Source organism: Giraffa tippelskirchi, chromosome 1, assembly GCF_054371585.1.
Source record: "Giraffa tippelskirchi isolate mGirTip1 chromosome 1, T2T-mGirTip1v1.2.pri, whole genome shotgun sequence".
NCBI lineage: Eukaryota > Metazoa > Chordata > Mammalia > Artiodactyla > Giraffidae > Giraffa > Giraffa tippelskirchi.
Window position 1 is genome coordinate 189,078,992 of NC_137275.1, and position 18,698 is coordinate 189,097,689.

General features: G+C 43.8%; 1 protein-coding gene across 1 annotated transcript; it reads left to right on the forward strand.

Annotated features, from left to right (window-relative positions):
• The first annotated feature begins 1,195 nt into the window (after positions 1-1,195).
• Positions 1,196-6,386, forward strand: NEFM (neurofilament medium chain). Its single transcript, XM_081516214.1, has 3 exons — positions 1,196-2,302; positions 3,026-3,150; positions 4,358-6,386. The coding sequence occupies exons 1-3, from the start codon at positions 1,223-1,225 to the stop codon at positions 5,892-5,894; spliced, it is 2,742 nt and encodes a 913-aa protein (XP_081372340.1). The 5' UTR covers positions 1,196-1,222; the 3' UTR covers positions 5,895-6,386.
• The last annotated feature ends 12,312 nt before the right edge of the window (positions 6,387-18,698 follow it).

The following is an 18,698-nucleotide window of genomic DNA, read 5'->3' on the forward strand; positions in this document are numbered from 1 at the left end:
CAAACCTGCAGTCTGTTCTGTGCCAACCCTGCATTGCAGAGAGATCTTTGCGTGTGATCCGTTTGTCTCCTTCAAACGGAGTCACTACGAACTGGCTTTTAACCATATTTACTACTGTAGAAAGCAGGGAGGAACCCCCCGCCAACCTAACCAGACTAGCAATGCTAGGCAACAAACCCCCAGGGCGGCTGAATCTTCCAGCAACCCGTGCTGGGCGCTGTCCTTGGTACTGCCGGCGCCATAGCGAACACAAGCGCCTTACCTTCTGCCCCTGCGGAAGCTGCGGACGTCCCCCAAACGTTAAGCAGAATGCAGCGCCATATCCCACTTTTAATACAAATAAATACCCCAGCCCATCCGCTTTGTCCCCTTCCCGAAGACTTCAGGCTGACCGTTTCTCAAAGTCTTTTTGTTTTTCTCTTCTAGGCCCAACTCGGGGCCTGAGCTCATCTCGGGCTGCTTTAAGACAGGGAGTGGGGGAAGGGGAGGGAGGCAAGGGGCGACGAGGCTGGAGGAGGGGCGGGAAGAAGGGGGAGGGGAGGAGGGAGAAGGTTGGGGGGAAAGGCTGTGGGGGGAAAAAAGGTCCAGGAGGAAGGGGCTCTGAAAGAAGGGAGGAGTGAGTGGAGTTAAAGAATGCTTAAAGTGGGAGGGCGAAGAGATGCCAAAAACAGGGGGAAGTGATTAAGCACGGAATATGGGTAAAGAAGAAAGTAATAGAGAAAGAGCAAAAGAAGAGAAAAGTGTGAGGATAAGAGTGCAGAAGGGGGAAAAAAAAACAAAAACAAGGTAGCCAGGGGGTCGTTAGAAAATCTGCCCGAACGGTGGGAGAGTGACTAAACAAAGAAAGGACTTTGGGTGAATATTCCCACCAAGGGTGTAAAATGCAATCTGAAAGTGAAGAGAAATGGAGAGGGGGCCTGCAGGGAGAGACAGGTGGTCTGGCCCCGAAAGAAGAGCTAGGGGGAGGGGTCGGGCCCAAGGCAGAGAAGTCCAGGGTCCGATGCGGTGTGGGCCCACGTGGAGCGGGCGCTGAATCACTGCTGGGCTCTCCTCACCCCCGATCCTCCCCCCTCTCCAGGCCTGGTGCCCGCAGTCCCCGCCTCCTCGGCCGCCGCCTCCACGGGGCGGGGCCCTGGCCCGGGGACCAGCCGCCGCGGCTATAAATGGGCTGCGGCGAGGCCAGCAGAACGCTGTGACAGCCACACGCCCCGAGGCCTCCAAGATGAGCTACACGTTGGACTCGCTGGGCAACCCGTCCGCCTACCGGCGGGTGACCGAGACCCGCTCGAGCTTCAGCCGCATCAGCGGCTCCCCGTCCAGCGGCTTCCGCTCGCAGTCGTGGTCCCGCGGCTCGCCCAGCACCGTGTCCTCCTCCTACAAGCGCAGCGCGCTGGCCCCGCGCCTCGCCTACAGCTCGGCCATGCTCAGCTCGGCCGAGAGCAGCCTCGACTTCAGCCAGTCCTCGTCTCTGCTTAACGGCGGTTCTGGGCCGGGCGGCGACTACAAGCTGTCCCGCTCCAACGAGAAGGAGCAGCTGCAGGGGCTGAACGACCGCTTCGCGGGCTACATCGAGAAGGTCCACTACCTGGAGCAGCAGAACAAGGAGATCGAGGCGGAGATCCAGGCGCTGCGGCAGAAGCAGGCCTCGCACGCCCAGCTGGGCGACGCGTACGATCAGGAAATCCGCGAGCTGCGCGCCACCCTGGAGATGGTGAACCACGAGAAGGCTCAGGTACAGCTGGACTCGGACCACCTGGAAGAGGACATCCACCGGCTCAAGGAGCGCTTCGAGGAGGAGGCACGGCTGCGCGACGACACCGAGGCGGCCATCCGTGCGCTGCGCAAAGATATCGAGGAGTCGTCGCTGGTCAAGGTGGAGCTGGACAAGAAGGTGCAGTCGCTTCAGGATGAGGTGGCCTTCCTGCGGAGCAATCACGAGGAGGAGGTGGCCGACCTGCTGGCCCAGATCCAAGCGTCACACATCACCGTGGAGCGCAAAGACTACCTGAAGACGGACATCTCGACGGCGCTGAAAGAGATCCGCTCCCAGCTCGAGTGTCACTCCGACCAGAACATGCACCAGGCCGAAGAGTGGTTTAAGTGCCGCTACGCCAAGCTCACCGAGGCGGCCGAGCAGAACAAGGAAGCCATCCGCTCCGCCAAGGAAGAGATCGCCGAGTACCGGCGCCAGTTGCAGTCCAAGAGCATCGAGCTCGAGTCAGTGCGCGGCACCAAGGAGTCCCTGGAGCGGCAGCTCAGCGACATCGAGGAGCGCCACAACCACGACCTTAGCAGCTACCAGGTAGTAACCGCGGCTGCGCGGCCAGCCTGCGCCAGCGCCAGCGCCGCGCGCCCCCGACACTCAAGCCCGCGCCCCGCCGAGCTCTCCGCCGCGCTCCCTAGCGGCCGCTGGCCAGCGCGCGCGCGTGCGCGCGCCGCAGAGCCAAGCTGAAAGCTCAGTTTCCTCGCCCCTTCGCATCCCCTCCGCACTCCTCCCCCGCACACCATCCCCAGCTCTAAGAGCCTTGGCCTTTTCCAAAACGTGTTTCTTTTCCTCGGAAGTTCTAGTTTTACGTGCTTGCGAGTTTCAAGTAGGAGGTATACATTGGGGAAGTTGATGAAGCAGCAACTTTAGGAGAGGCGTGAAGAAACTCTTGTATTTTCAACTTTGCCAGCTGCGATCGGAAGAATTCCCAAAATTGATTTCAGCCCAAAGGGTTCAGATGGGAAGGGCCAGATCAACCGTGGGGTTTCCCCATGGATGTTTGTTTCCTGCTGAGACGTTTTAGATCCACTGCTTCTAGTGCGTGACATGCCCAGGAAACGTCAAATTGTCTTACTGATTCTGTTTGTTTGTAAATTACTTAGATTTTTATTTTAAGCGGGGACGGAGTCTGGGAGTAGTACCCGAAGTTCGCCAAGCTGGAGGGAGTCGAGGGAGGGGAGGAAGCTGGAGGGGGTAGCAAGTGTTTTGCGAAAGAAGTGGCTGTTTGGAAGGATAAGATTGTGGCTGTGTCGGTTTCAGGACACCATCCAACAGCTGGAAAATGAGCTTCGGGGCACAAAGTGGGAAATGGCTCGTCATCTGCGAGAATACCAGGATCTCCTCAACGTCAAGATGGCTCTGGATATTGAGATCGCCGCGTACAGGTAGGATGCTCACTGTGGACGTGGCCAAAGTACTAGCCGCACTGCAGAGGCCATGTTGGCAGAACCTTCACCACTTAAGTTAAAGCAAGTAGGTTGGAGGAGTCTTAACTCAGTGCCTGATTTTATTCCCTAATTAATAAGTAATTACTCTAAAAAAATTGCAACTTTTATGCAGCTTTAAAAAAGTAAACAGTTAAAATAATGTATTTGAATAAAAAGTGTTTTGAGGGAGAGCACCGATTAATTTCAGTGCTTATGCTTAACCTTTTTTATTTTAGTGAAAAATGCTTTCCGAATATTTGAAACAAAAACAGTTTTAATTTTTTTTAAATATTTTTCTCTAGTGCTTTCAATTTTTCAACTTTATGATGTCAAGGACAAACACCAGGACATTTCATTTATCTCTTTCTCAGTCACAGCTTACTATTGCCATCATCTGGCTGGGAATAAATATGATTGGTAGAATATATATTTTTTATTCAGACTTCTATTTCTAGATCTAGATAGACAGACATCCAGAGAAGAAGATATATATATAAACTGACGTCACCTTGCTGTTGACTGAGTTCATAGGTGAAAATTCTTGGCTGAACAGTTTTATTTTCCCCAATAAAGTCATTCATATTACAAGAATAAATTGCACTCAACTCAGAGCCATCTAAGTTTTCAGGAAAGGTGAAAAATTATATAAAATAGACACTTTATGATTAAAATTACAGACTAATTTACATTACATATATATTATCACCTAGCTATGACATATATAGCCTGAATTCTGATGTATTCTGAATAGCTTTGTAAATTTTTTGAATATTATATTTGTTAAAAGACGTTTCGTATACACCTGAAAGTCCAAATGCTCAAGAAGGTGACTTTAAGGGGCTTTTAGGGGGCCTCTGGGGAGCTTATTGGCACATTCATGTTGCACCAAATGAGGACTGAGGCAGAGCTGAGAGTTAGTAGTTAGGGGTAGGGAGTGGACTATTGGGTGTGGTTAGTTACTGCACTGGGTGATTGGCTGATTTGTCCCTGAAGAGCCTTCTCTGTCATTGACTACGACACAATGCACTAGTGAAATGATAGCAAGTATTACCTCATGTGATTCTATTTATTCAAAGGTATCCACCAGGTTACACATACTGTAATGAAGGTCACCGGGCCCAATGAGATTTTAATTACCTTTTGTCTTCTTTGACTCTCTCCTTAGGAAACTCCTGGAGGGTGAAGAGACCAGATTTAGCACATTCGCAGGAAGCATCACTGGGCCGCTGTATACACATCGACAGCCCTCCATCGCCATATCCAGTAAGATTCAGAAAACCAAGGTAGAGGCTCCCAAGCTAAAGGTCCAACACAAATTTGTTGAGGAGATCATAGAGGAAACCAAGGTGGAAGATGAGAAATCAGAAATGGAAGAAGCCCTGACGGCCATTACCAAGGAATTGGCCGTTTCCATGAAAGAGGAGGTCAAGGAAGAGAAGGCTGAAGAAAAGGAGGAGAAAGAAGAAGCCGAAGAAGAAGTTGTTGCTGCCAAAAAGTCTCCAGTGAAAGCTACTGCACCGGAACTTAAAGGAGAAGAGGAAGGAGAAAAGGAGGAGGAAGAGGGCCAAGAGGAAGAGGAAGAGGAAGAGGAGGCCGCTAAGTCAGACCAAGCTGAGGAAGGAGGATCTGAGAAGGAAGTTTCTAGCGAAAAAGAGGAAGGTGAGCAAGAAGAGGAAGGAGAAACAGAGGCTGAGGGGGAAGCAGAGGAAGCCGCCGCCAAAGCTAAGGAGGAAAAGAAAACAGAGGAAAAGGCCGAAGAAGTGGCTCCAAAGGAGGAGCTGGTGGCAGAAGCCAAGGTGGAGAAGCCGGAGAAAGCCAAGTCCCCAGTGGCCAAGTCCCCAACAGCAAAGTCCCCAACGGCAAAGTCCCCAGAGGGAAAGTCCCCAGAGGCAAAGTCCCCAACAGCAAAATCCCCGACGGCCAAGTCCCCAGTGGCAAAGTCCCCAGTGGCAAAATCCCCACCGGCCAAGTCCCCGACGGCAAAGTCCCCAGCGGCAAAATCACCCGTGGAGGAAGTGAAACCCAAAGCAGAAGCTGAAGCTGAGAAAGGAGAACAGAAAGAGAAGGTGGAGGAAGAAAAGAAAGAAGCAGCAAAGGAATCTCCCAAGGAAGAGAAGGCAGAGAAAAAGGAGGAGAAGCCAAAGGATGTGCCAGAGAAGAAGAAGGCTGAATCCCCAGTGAAGGCTGAATCCCCAGTGAAGGAGGAGGTGCCCGCCAAGCCAGGAAAGGTGAGCCCCGAGAAGGAAGCCAAAGAGGAGGAGAAGCTGCAGGAGAAAGAGAAGGAGAAGGAGAAAGTGGAAGAGGTGGGAGGGAAGGAGGAGGGAGGTTTGAAGGAATCCAGGAAGGAAGACATAGCCATCAATGGGGAGGTGGAGGGGAAGGAGCAAGAACAGGAAACTAAGGAGAAAGGCAGTGGGGGAGAAGAGGAGAAAGGAGTCATCACCAACGGGCTAGATGTGAGCCCAGCGGATGAAAAGAAGGGCGGTGATAAAAGTGAGGAGAAAGTGGTGGTAACCAAAATGGTAGAAAAAATCACCAGTGAGGGGGGAGATGGTGCTACCAAGTATATCACCAAATCTGTAACCGTCACTCAAAAGGTCGAAGAGCATGAAGAGACCTTTGAGGAGAAACTAGTGTCTACTAAAAAGGTAGAGAAAGTCACTTCACACGCCATAGTAAAGGAAGTCACCCAGAGTGACTAATATTTGAGTCCATCACAAAAGGTTAAGCCATATGACAATTTCAAAAATGCATGTGATTGACAGCTTCAAACCAGAACGGGTTCTCCCATGGGGGCTCCAGACATTGTATTTTACTTTGTGCAATATGAGGGACCTGCATGCAAGCTCAGGGTGCTCCCCACCCCCAGTCTTTGGGTGATTCAAATGCATGATAACTGTATGTACATGGGGAATTGGCCAATTTCCTAAGCTGTTGGAAGGGGGGCACTCGGGGAATGTCTTGAGGTGTATTATGCAAAGAACCAACTGAGCCAAAAATAATAAATGAAACACAGAACTCTCTTAGCCTTAAGAAAGCTATATATGAATAATTACGTTTACCTCACTGGTGCATTTAAAAAGGACTTTTGTTCATGGGAGAACCTCGTTGACATGCACAGTTTGCAACTTTTAGTTGATTGATGTTAAACGTCACAGCAGTAATTGCTCAATAAAGGTCATATTGGAAACATAGTCAGTTGCTTCGGGTCGTGTCATTTTGAAGCGAATTCTCCACTGCCTGACCCTTCTTTCCCTAGAGCAGAATATCTGGGGGGGCTTATGAATGACTTGCATTTCTTATCACTATTTCCCTGAGAGTGGCTACTGGAAAAACTGCTGAAAAAAGCATCTGTGAAAAGGTAAAAATAGGGGCATGGAAGTCTTCCATCTTCAGGTGTTCTGATGGAACTCAGAAAACCTCAAGGTAGGAGGGGCAAGAAAAGAGTCTTAACTTGCTCCTTGGAGTTGGGGCAAAAGGACCTCACTGCACTTATATAAATGTGTTCAGAAGAAGCAGGACTGGAACCTCTAACAGTCTTAACAGGAAACACCCAGCCTCAAATGCATGATTCTGGTACACACACATGCTTATCTGCAGCACGCTTGCTTATCTGATTCTTCATTTGGTCAATAGAGGTTTTATACTTTCAGTGTTTTCCTAATTGGGGAAAATAATGCCCCAAACAAAATATTCCACCTAGAAAAAGTAAAACAGGATTCTCTGATATGAGCAGTAAATGTTTTTAGTTTGGGGATTGGGGGGGTGGTTGTTTTTAGTCCTGGGAAAAAAATAAAAATTAAATTTTAAAAAATTTAAAGGTCTGCTCTTGACCATGGAAATAATACCACACCCTTTTCAAAATATATCTGTTATAAACCTTTAAAACCACTAAAAATATATTTGTTCCAAATCTGTCTTTCTTTTCTTATCAATAAGGATCATCCCAATAATACAATCCAAGATGATCTCTTTAATGGTTTTCCAAGATATCTCAGTTTTAATCCCAGAATACATCCAAGAAGTTTGTTGCTAATGTCAATAATTGTAATGATGTTTTCCAATCATCAGTCCTTTACCAGTCCTCACAATGTTTGCTATTTCTTCATATCATTTGTACCATTACTTAGTTACATATTTTTTCTTTAAAACCACCACGTTTTATATTAATACAATCCTTTTTCTAAAGCAATAATATCCAAAGTGAAACAGAATTTTTCAGTGTAATCAGAAAAACTTACTCTAGTTATGTAGAATTTTACACATTGAAAAGCGTATACTGGAAAAATACAGCATAAATTCTAGGATGGAGGGATCAGTCAAAGAGGCATTTGGTGGGAAGGACAGTTCCAGGAATGGAGATTGCAGAAATCATCAGGCAGTCACAAGGCTGATGGAACTTGACTTTGTCACTTCATTGGAAAGTCAGAAAAAGAGCATGCATTTGATCAGCAGGGGAAGAAGCACTTTAACTTACAGCCCCATCAAGACTGACAGCAGTATTTCCCCAGAGAAAAGTCTGGGAGCTGCTGCCTGAAGTAGGAACAGGCCCTTCCCTGGTGGCTCGGATGGTAAGGAATCTGTCTGCAATGTGGGAGGCCCGGGTTCGATCCCTGGGTCGGGAAGATCCCCTGGAGAAGGGAATGGCTACCCACTCCAGTATTCTTGCCTGGAGAAGTCCATAAACAGAGGAGCCTGGTGGACTATAGTCCATGGGGTCGCAAAGAGTCAGACACAACTGAGCAAAGTATATATATATATATATATATGTAGAGAATAGGCTGGGCTTCCCAGGTGGCACTAGTGGTTAAGAACCCACCTGCCAGTGCAGGAGACATAAGAGACTTGGGTTTGATCCCTGGGTTGGTTAGAACCCCTGGAGGAGGGCACAGCAACCCACTCCAGTATTCTTGCCTGAAGAATTCCATGGACAGAGGAGCCTGGTAGGCTACAGTCCATAGGGTCACAAAGAGTCACAAAGAGTCGGACACAACTAAAGTGACATAGCATTCACTATAGAAGAGGCTGCTTGAATTTTAAAATACCTACTAAATATATAGCCACTGCTATAAAAATCTTCATCTGTCTACACCTAAAACTCTCCTAACAGTGCTACCTCGTGAGTTTAGAAACCCCTTGTGTAGCATATGCTGTCTAAAAATGACAGGATCAATCAACAAACACCCAACCACTTACCCAAAGGTCAGCACTAGACACATTCCTTCAGCTCATAATTTTATTTTTAATCATCTCATTTTCTTTCCTGAGAAGGAAAGAATTTGATAATATTTCTAAATATTCCAAAAGACAGACCATTGTTTTGCCCTTTTTAAAAATAACAGAACAACATACCCTTGATAAGCCAAGAAGACATTTCTAAATATCAAATTGCTCGGTTGATTCCTAAATTTAACGAATATTTTACTGTGGACTATGGCTCAGGTAACGGGCTTCCCTGGTGATTCAAGGGTAAAGAAAACAATGCAGGAGACATAAGAGATGTGGATTCGATCCCTGGATCAGAAAGATCCCCTGAAGTAGGAAATGGCAACCTACTCCAGTATTCTTGGCTGGAAAATTCCATGGACAGAGGAGCCTGCTGGGCTACAGTCCATGAGGTCGCAAAGAGTCGGACATGATTGAGCACACACATCCATGACTTGAGTATACAATGATCTTACCTTGAAGAATTCACTAATTCTGTTGTCAATGTCAATTACTGCACTACTATTTAAAGAGAAAGCAATTTGAAATTCATGTTTCCAATTATGTTCAGTGACAGGGAGAGGCTCTATTCAAAACTAGGCACAAACTTCCAATTTATTAGGAAATTAGGATATCTTTTCTCTGCCTATAGTCAGTCCCTAGCTGCAGAGACATCAAGCCACTTGAAAACAGGATTTCTACTTTTCCAGTAAATTACCTTAGAGATACTATTTTGTTTTAAGGCTTGTAAGAAGTCCTAAAGTTGATTAGCTCTCAGTCTTCAAACATAAGGAAACTTAAGCACAGATTTTCTTTTTAAGCTTTCTTTAGGTTACACAGCTAAAAGAGAAAACCCACATAGTCCAGCTCCAGAGCACATATTCTTTCTTTATTTTTGGTGGATAATTGCTTTACAACATTGTGTCAGTTTCTGCCACAGCACAACAGTGAATCAGCTGTAGGTGCGTGTGTATATAAAGCCTCCCTCTTTTAAAAAAAATTTTTTGACCACACTGTGTAGCATGTGGGATCTTAGTTTCCTGACTAGGGATCCAATCCGTGCCTCTTGCAGTGGAAGCACAGAGTCTTAACCACAGGATTACCAGGGAAGTCCACATATCCTCCTTCTTGAGCCTCCCTCCCACCCACCCTCATCCCACGCCTCTAGGACATCACAGAGCCCTGAGCTGAGCTCTGTGTGCTATACAGCTTCTAAATAGCCATCTGTTTTACACATGGTAGTATGTATATATCAGTGCTACTTTCTCAGTTTGTCCCACCCTATCCTTCCCCAACTGTGTCCACAATCCCATTTTCTATGTCCAGAGCACATATTCTTAACCCCCTGTACATTACATTGCCCCTCAAACCCATCCATTATGGCCATCTCAATTTATAAAGAGGATTTACTGCGTTCTCTTTTTTTCTTTCCAGCTTGAAAGAAAGAAAATAGATCTATGCCATGCATCTTTCATTTAATATGCTTACAAATCTCTTCACATTAAATAAAAATGATGCAACGGCACTCTTTGCATCATGAGAAGAGTAAAACATCCAGATACAACGTAAGTGGTGATTCTTTCTACTACAACAGCTTGCAGTGTACAAAAATGTGGCAGCCACTTTCTCCTGGGTAACTTTAATAGTCAATGGAAAAGGAAAGTGTTATTTCTAGCACCGCCTTCTATTGCCAGTCAGTGCAGAGACAGTATTAAAACACTGGGATATTCATTTCCACAACAAATAGGTTGGTCGTTCCAGTTTGGAGCAAGTTATCTTTTCTTAGTGGTTTATATAATTGGCCCAAAGGAAAAGAGGAGCTATTTTTAAGTGAATTATTTTATCCAGTCAACACAAAACTCATCTACTTCCAGGGCTCCTTTGCCTTTAGAAGTGTAGAGCTTTTGCAAAGACACTGAGTCAACAGACGGTAAAATTGTGTGTTGTGGGTCTACTATATTATTAATGTATAACATATACTAATTTATTAATATATAGTATATATATTATATAATATACATATTACACATATTAACATATATATATAATATGTTTGTGAAGTTTGTATTCCTTTGGATGTGGGGCCAGTATGAGATGATAAGATCATGAGAGTGGGGCCCTCATGAATGGGATTAGTGCCCTTGTTAAAGAGATCCCAGAGAGTTCCCTTGCTCCTTCCACCACATGAGAGCGTTGAGAAGACAGTCATCTATGAACCAGGATATGGGTTTTCACCAGACACAGAATCAAGAGGCCTTGACCTTGGACTTTCCAGCCTCCAGAGCTGTGAGAAATAAATTACTGTTGTTTGTAAGCCACTCAGTCTTTGAAATTTTGTTAAAGCAGACCAAACTAAGACAGCTTCCACTTTCCTATCTGTAATATATGGGCACTAACATACTCTTCAGAGGGTTGTTGAGGGATTTCCCTGGTGGTCAGGCAGCTAAGACTCCACACTCCCAGTGTGGGGGGCCCAGGTTCCATCTCTTTAGGGGAAGTAGATCCTACATACAGCAACAGAGTTTGCATGTCACAAATGAAGATCTGGCCTACCACAACTAAGACCTGACACAGCTAGATAAATAAATAAAATATTTTTTTTATAAATGGTTCCTCAGGTCATTAAATGAGATAATATCTGTGGAAAGTGCCTAGCATTGTAATAAGTACATAGTAGCTTGTCAAAATCATTTGTTGAATGAATTGAATTTGAAATTGAATCAAAGCTATAGGTATAGAATTTACTTAATTTGAAGATATTAAATAGAACATTAGTTTCCTCACATATTATTTCAATACAGACTGCATTGCAATGAGATAACAAAAATAAGCACATAATATAGATATGTACTCATATGCACATATATTTCTTCTTCAGTGTATTCTGATAATACATTATATAATATATTTACTGTGCATATAGAGAACTGTGGAGGAAAATAATTGAATTTTGCACTGCAATAAAGTATAGAAATTACTTAGACAACCAATCATCCACCTACATAAACATGGGGCTTAAATTTTTCTTGATGCAAATTATTTAAAACAATATTGAGAGTAGGAGAGAGAAATAGTTTTGCACTAGGCCTATGAAGGCAACTTTAAATCCCTGTATCCATGCTGGTTGTGCTCAACAGCATAGTGCAAGGTTCTCAGAGTTCTCTTCAATTTCTTATTTGAGATCACTTGAAAATCATCACATCATATCTTAAATAAATTACTAGTTTTAGGTAATACTCCTTAAGTCATTTCTGTAAGTCTAGTTAACATTCTAGTCTTAGAAGAGAGCATAGTTTTAAAAATTAACAGGTGACTTGATCAAAAACCCTTTTTAAAAATAATACTTAAGGGGAAGGTGATCATTCTAAAGACCATTGGAATTTAGACCACTGACATAGGCCCTTAGGCCTATAGCTTTGTTTTGGGGGGCAGGTGTTGTGGGGAGATGAGTAAGTACCAAATGAAATTATTTCCATGCATCTAGTTAGTTTTGTAAGGTTCTAGTAAGGTGTACCTTGAATATAACTTGTTAGAAATTTGGACAAATTTGGACATGTCACTTCCACATCCCACCCACTATAATCTGTTACTATCATAGCTTGAGATGGAATTTCCTTTGCTGGGCATTATTGCCCAGCTTAATAATCACCATGTCACTGTGAAAGCTGTTAACCATGTTCACCCACTGAGCTCATTCCCTTGGCCATTATAACTAGAAGCAAATTATGTGTCCATGACATTTGGAGAGCTGATGCCCATTTATTATTCATCAGCCACCCATGGAACAGCCACCAGTGTTTCTAAAGTGATCACTTCTCATTAACAATTAGCAAGTTGCTTTGGCTCATATTCTTAGTGAGGAATTTGCTTACAGTTCTCAGGAAGACATGTGGATCTCAGCATCCTCATTAAGAGATGCAACATATAAGCTCCTGGGAGGAAAAGTGAAAGCTCCCAAAGTATCTACCTTCTCCACCAATTTCGTAGAAAGAAGTAAACTCTTGATGGAAAAAGTAGAAAGACTTGACAAAGAATGAGAAAAGTAAATAACATTAAAAATGTTATTGCCCACATTAACATTCAAAATACTATGTGCTCTCAGAAAAAGAAAAAATACATAATTCACTGCCAAGCTAACATGACATGCAGTTCCAGACTTAACATGTAATTGCAGGGTAGATTTCATAAAGTGGAAAGGAATACATCCCAGCGGTAGTGTGCATACAATACCCCTGCCCCTTTTGCTGCCACTTTATTTTTTTTTAATATTTATTTATTCAATTGATTGCACCAAATCTAGTTCCCTGATCAGGGATCGAACCCTGGCCCCTTGCATTGAAAAAGCGGAGTCTTAGGCACTGGACCACCCGGGAAGTCCCTGCCATTACTTTCAGATAGAGCAAGACCACTAACCGACGTATTCCCTCTCCAAACATCCCCCACCTCAAACCTCCACTTTTAACTATAAAAGCAGTATCCGAAAGGTCATATGGAAGCCTCTGAAAACTTGAAACTTTTTTCCCATTTCCATCTGTTTTGGTGACACTGGCCCTTGTTATTGTTAGTTGCTAAATCATGTCTGACTCTTTTGTGACGCCAAGAACTGTAGCCGACCAGACTCATCCACTGGTGGGGTTTCCTAGGCAAGAATACTGGAATGGATTGCCATTTCCTTCTCCAGGGGATCTTCTCAACCCTTAGGATCAAATCTGTGTCTCCTACATGTGTCTCCTGCATTGCAGGCAGATTCTTTACCTCTGAGTCACCAGGGAAGCCCACACAGAGCCTCGGCTTCATATTATTTATTTGCCCTTCCCACTCAATCTCTATAGACAACCAAAACAATCTAGGAAGTGCAACAGCTATTAAGAGCACAGATTTTGGTGTCTTTTCAGACCTTGGCTGGAATCTCAGTTCTGAACTTCTGAGTGAGTCAGGGGCCAGAAGGGGGAAACAAAAGCACAAAAACATCATAGGGGTTTCAAACAGGAACCAGGAATTGAATGCAGGAAAATGGCATCCCAGAGGTAAAGAAAAGAAGCAAAACATGATATATTTGTCAGCTTGTTTATTAGATGTAACAACATATCATAGGCTGGGTGGCTTGAAAAACATAAATTTATTTTCTCACAGTACTAGAGGCTAGAAATCCAAGATCAGGATGCCAACATCGTCGTGTTCTGATGAGATCTCCCTTCCTGGTTTCCTTACAGATAGTCCCTTTCTCCCTTACAGGCAGGGGAGAGACAGCCTTTTCCTGTCTCTTCTCTCTTTTTTTATTGGAATATAATTGCTTTTCCATTATGTTAGTCTCTGCTGTACAATTAAGTGAATCAGCTATATGTATACACATATCCTCTCCCTTTTGGATTTCCCTCCCATCCCTCCATCTCACCCATCCAGGTCCTCACAGAGCATTGGACTGAGCTCCCTGTGCTCCACAGCAACTTCCAATGAGCTATCTATGTTATACTTGGTAGTGTATCTATGTCAGCGCTACTCTCCCAATTCATCCCACCCTCCCCTTTCCGCCCAATGTCCAAATGCCCATTCTCCAGGTCTGTGTCTCTTCTTTAAGGACTCTAATTCAACCAGATCAGGGCCCCACTCTTATGGCCTTGAGGAGGAAATCGCAACCCACTCCAGTATTCTTGCCTGGGAAATCCCATGGATGGAGGAGCCTTGCAGGCTACAGTCAGTGAGGTCTCAAAGAGTCCTGAGCGCTGAGCAACTGAGCACACACTCATTTATGGCTCGTTTAACCTTAATTACTTCCCTAAAGACCCTATCACTGAATATAAGGGGTTAAGGCTTCAACATGTGAATCTGGAAGGGACACCGTTCAGTCTACAGCAGGAGATACAAAGCAATGGAAAGAAACCCCATTAATCGCCTCTGAAATTGGAGTGACACGCAGAAGTAAAGGTCGTTACCAGAGCCCAGAAGCCAAGACCAACCAGCTGCAAATAGAACCACAGCAGCAGAAGCAGCCTAGTGAGAACTGAGACCCTGGAGGGAGGAACAGTCCAAGGAAGACAGAACCCAGAAGGAGATGCAGCTGCCTGAAGCAGGGTCATGATGGCAGGGAGACATTCTCTGTTTCTCCCCTCGGAGACCCCCTCCACCCTTTCCACTCTTTCACTAGTACCTCTAGTACCTCCAACTGGCCAGTGTTACCAGGAATCCTCATCAAGGGACCCCGGGACATGTAGTTTCCTGCCTTACAGAGCAGAGGGGCACAGGTGAGATATAGAGCTGAGAATAAACCGACAGAGGAATGGTACACTCACTGTGTGACCTTGGGCAATTCACTTTTCTGAACATCAGTTTTTGCATCTGTAAAATGAGACCAATAAAAGAGCTATTTTAAGGACTGAAGAATAGAATTTTGTAACGCATTTGTTGTTGTGGTGGTGGTTGTCACTCAGTTGTGTCTGACTCTTTGCAACCCCATGGACTGTAGCTCACCAGGCTCCTCTGTCCATGAAATTCTCCAGGCAAGAATACTGGAGTGGGTAGCCATGTCCCTTGTCCAGGGAATCTTCCCATCCCAGGGATCGAACCCAGGTCTCCTGCATTGCAGGCAGATTCTTTACTGTCTGAGCCACCAGGGAAGCCTGTGAAGCATTTAGGACAGTATAAATTTTCTATGATAAGAGCTCAATAAATGCTACTTATTGTTAGTCAGGGCATGTTTATTTTAATTCTTGTGTTAACAGTGGCTTCAATGTAAAAATATAAAACAGAAATATTTCAATATTGATTAATTAGTTGATGCTATTCTGGAAGCATTGTTAAAGTTTTTAAAAATGATCATAGTATGGTTATCTTTTTAAAAGAGTCTTCTGAATTCTAGAGTTACATACTGAAATACAGATAAATGATATGATATTTGGGGACTGGCTAACTATTGTCCAATGGGCATGGAGAGTAGGAATGTTGTATAGCTAAAAGAAATTTGACTAATAAGCTGATCATTGTTGAAGTTGAGTCATAACAGACTTTTATATATGTTTACATTTTTCTGGGCTAAAATTTTTGTAAAAAAAAAAAATAAAACATACAATATAGAAAAAATGACTCTGCCTAATCAGCAAACTATGGTCAATAGAAGAGGATCAATAAACCAGGAAGATCCAAAAGTTGGATTTGTAAAGTAGAACTTCTAAAAAGGTGAGAACACCTACAATGTCCTTCCCAGCTTCCCTTCTGCTTTTCTACTTCTTTTCTCCTTCTTATACACATCCATTGAAGGTCCCTGCCTTCTTCTTCCCCTCTTAGCCAAAGGCTCCACGATTGTGAACATGTATGCCTGTGTGTGACCATCAAGATCATTCATTATTGGATCAATTGATCATTCATCTATTCAGATTTTTCCCCACTTCCCATCTTAGACAAAGGGAATGCATAGGCCTGCAATGTAAATACTCTTCTTTATGAAATGGTTCAAAATATTCAGGAATGTGGGTCTTAGCAGATGTCCTTTGGTGATAAAGGATGAATAATGGGCAATAGAGCCACTCAGCATATGCCCCACCATCAAGCACTGCTTGTCAAGGGGAAAGTTGTATCATTCTGCTAAAGTGATATCTCTCCCTACCAGGAGGAGCAATGCAGCAAAGATGGCAAATGGAATGGATCTCACCTACTCTTGTGTGTCTCTCTTTGGAACAACTGCACATCTCAGACCAAAAGAGGCCCAAGGCAGAATGTCACCAGTCAAGTAGAGGCCCTCAGAGAAGGCTCCAGCTATTTCCCACATGAATCAAGGTGAGGGCACCTGTTCAGCTTTGGAACTAGAAGAATGGTAGGAACTGGATGAAAGTACAGGAAGTAATCAGGCTTCCCTGGTTGCTCAGTGGTAAAGAATCCTCCTGCCAATGCAGGAGAGGCAGGTTCGAACCTTGGATCAGGAAGATCCCCTGGAGAAGGAAATGGCAACCCACTCCAGAATTCTTGTCTGGAGAATCCCATGGACAGAGGAGCCTGGCAGGCTACAGTCCATGGGATCACAAAGAGTCAGACTCAGTGACCAAACAACAGTAAGTAATCAGGACACAGCAGCGTTGTCAAGGACAGGAGAGCCAGAGATAACAGATGCAAAATTCAGTTTTACCTACTTGAAATGATGCTCAAGCAGGAATCTTTCAAGGACTAATATGCCAGGAAAACCAAAATCTTGCTGAAACCAATTATGATCACATGTGCTCAGTCGCTAAGTCATGTCCAGTGCTTTGCAACCCCATGGACTGTAGCCTGTCAGCCTCCTCTGTCCATGGGATTCTCTAGGCAAGAATACTGGAATGTGTTGCCATGCCCTCCTGCAGGGGATCTTCCAGACCAGGGATCAAACCCACATCTCTTGCATCTCCTACACTGGAAGGTGGATTCTTTACCACTGCACCAAAAAACAGTAGTGTTTTCTCATTCCAGATCTTCCTTTTTCACGTGAGCACATGCAGTGTGGTCACTCGAGAGGTAAATGAGACTTGAGTATTTCTACCCCCAAAAAGACAGACAGTCAGAAGATATTCTGGGCAAGAGCCACATCAAAGATAGCTGTTCACCTGAGTCTCAACAGCAAGGCCAATAATTAAATCATCTGAAACCATACATTTCTCTACAGTTTAGAAAGCAATTGCAGATACATCATCCCACTTAAACTTCACATGTGTAGAACAGATGTTGTGATTTCTCTTTTCAATTTGCACAAAACAAAAGCTCAGAGAAGTGATTTATCTCCATGAGATGAAAGTCTGCAGGACTCTTTTTCTTAAATAAAAACATATTTTCATTTTCAAATTCAAAATACAACAAATATTCTTTGTAGAATATTTACCCACATTTTGGCCATCTTAGATAACTGTTTATTTCAGTGTGTTTCTACCTTTCTTTTATGGACAAATTTGATAAGGCTGTGATCATTCTGAAAATATCATTCAGCAACCCACTACTTCAGTAACAATATGCTATAATGTTCTCACATTTGATTTCAAATTCATCATTATGACAAGGTATTGCATGAACCCCTGGCATTTATCACATCCCCCTCCATCCTTCTGCACACAACTCCCCATGTTTATGGCCACTGTAACCCTTTCATTCCAGTTGATTCAATAGTCTCAAAATCATAACACAAAAGCCCACAAATACTCAAGTTATGAAAATAAACATGTTCAGTTGACAATAACAATCTTTATTATAACAAATATTGTTATCCTCGACCCTTTCTTGAAACCTGAGCGACCAATGCTTATCAACAGATGTTTACTGAGCATCCAGTTTATGCAGAAGATATATCAGCTCTAGGAGTGAATGAGCTGATATTCTATTCATCCCACGTAACGATGAGTCAGTGTTAGCAATCTGGGGTGACGTTGTTTTTGGTTTAAAAATTGACATTAGGCAAAATAACTATCAGTGGCAAAGATCGCAATGTAGGCGAGATGGGCTTGAGAAAAAAATTTCAAAATAGAAAGCAATCCGAGAGACCAAGGGAGAATCAGGAGAGGCAAGAATCTTCCCAGAACTAAAGAAGAAATTCTGAAGGGGAGAAATTGACAATATATAGGATTGGCCAAAAAGTTCATTCATAAGACATTATGGAAATCCCTAACTTTTTAGCCAACTAGTCTGGTGAGAAAAGCATGATCTAACTAGTGTCAACAGGTACGTTCATCACTCGGGTGGCCTTGGGCAGGTCCCCTATAGCTTCTCAGTATCCCAAGGTTGGAAGGAGCATTAGTATCATCATATATCATGTTTGCTATGAATTTACTAAGTATCAGGAACCAGGGAAACTGCTTTACATAGATTATATTAGTCATAACCACCATATAAGAATGTATAAAATGTGTTATGATTTTGAGACTATTAATCAACTGGAACGAAAGGGTTACAGTGGCCACAAACACGGGGAGTTGTGTGCAGAAGGCTGGAGGGGGATGTGATAAATGCCATGGGTTCATGCAACACATGAATCCCTCCTAATCCTAAGGGATTGAGGTTAGGAAAGTTAAATAAATTATCCAAAGTCACAGAACCAGTAAGTATCAGGGAAAAGACTCAACCCAGTTCTCTCTGACACACTCTCTCTATTTTACACTATGTTGTTTTCCTTGAAAGACATCAAATCTGATCAAACTCCTGTAATCTTTCAGTCCATTTATATCAAACTGCCAATATGGGAAATTCCTTCAAGAATGGGATCTCTTGGCTACTAAGGCAGCCCATTCCATCTTGGAATATCTCTGAATTCATTAACTCACATTCATTCATTCAACAAGTATTTGTAAGTACAA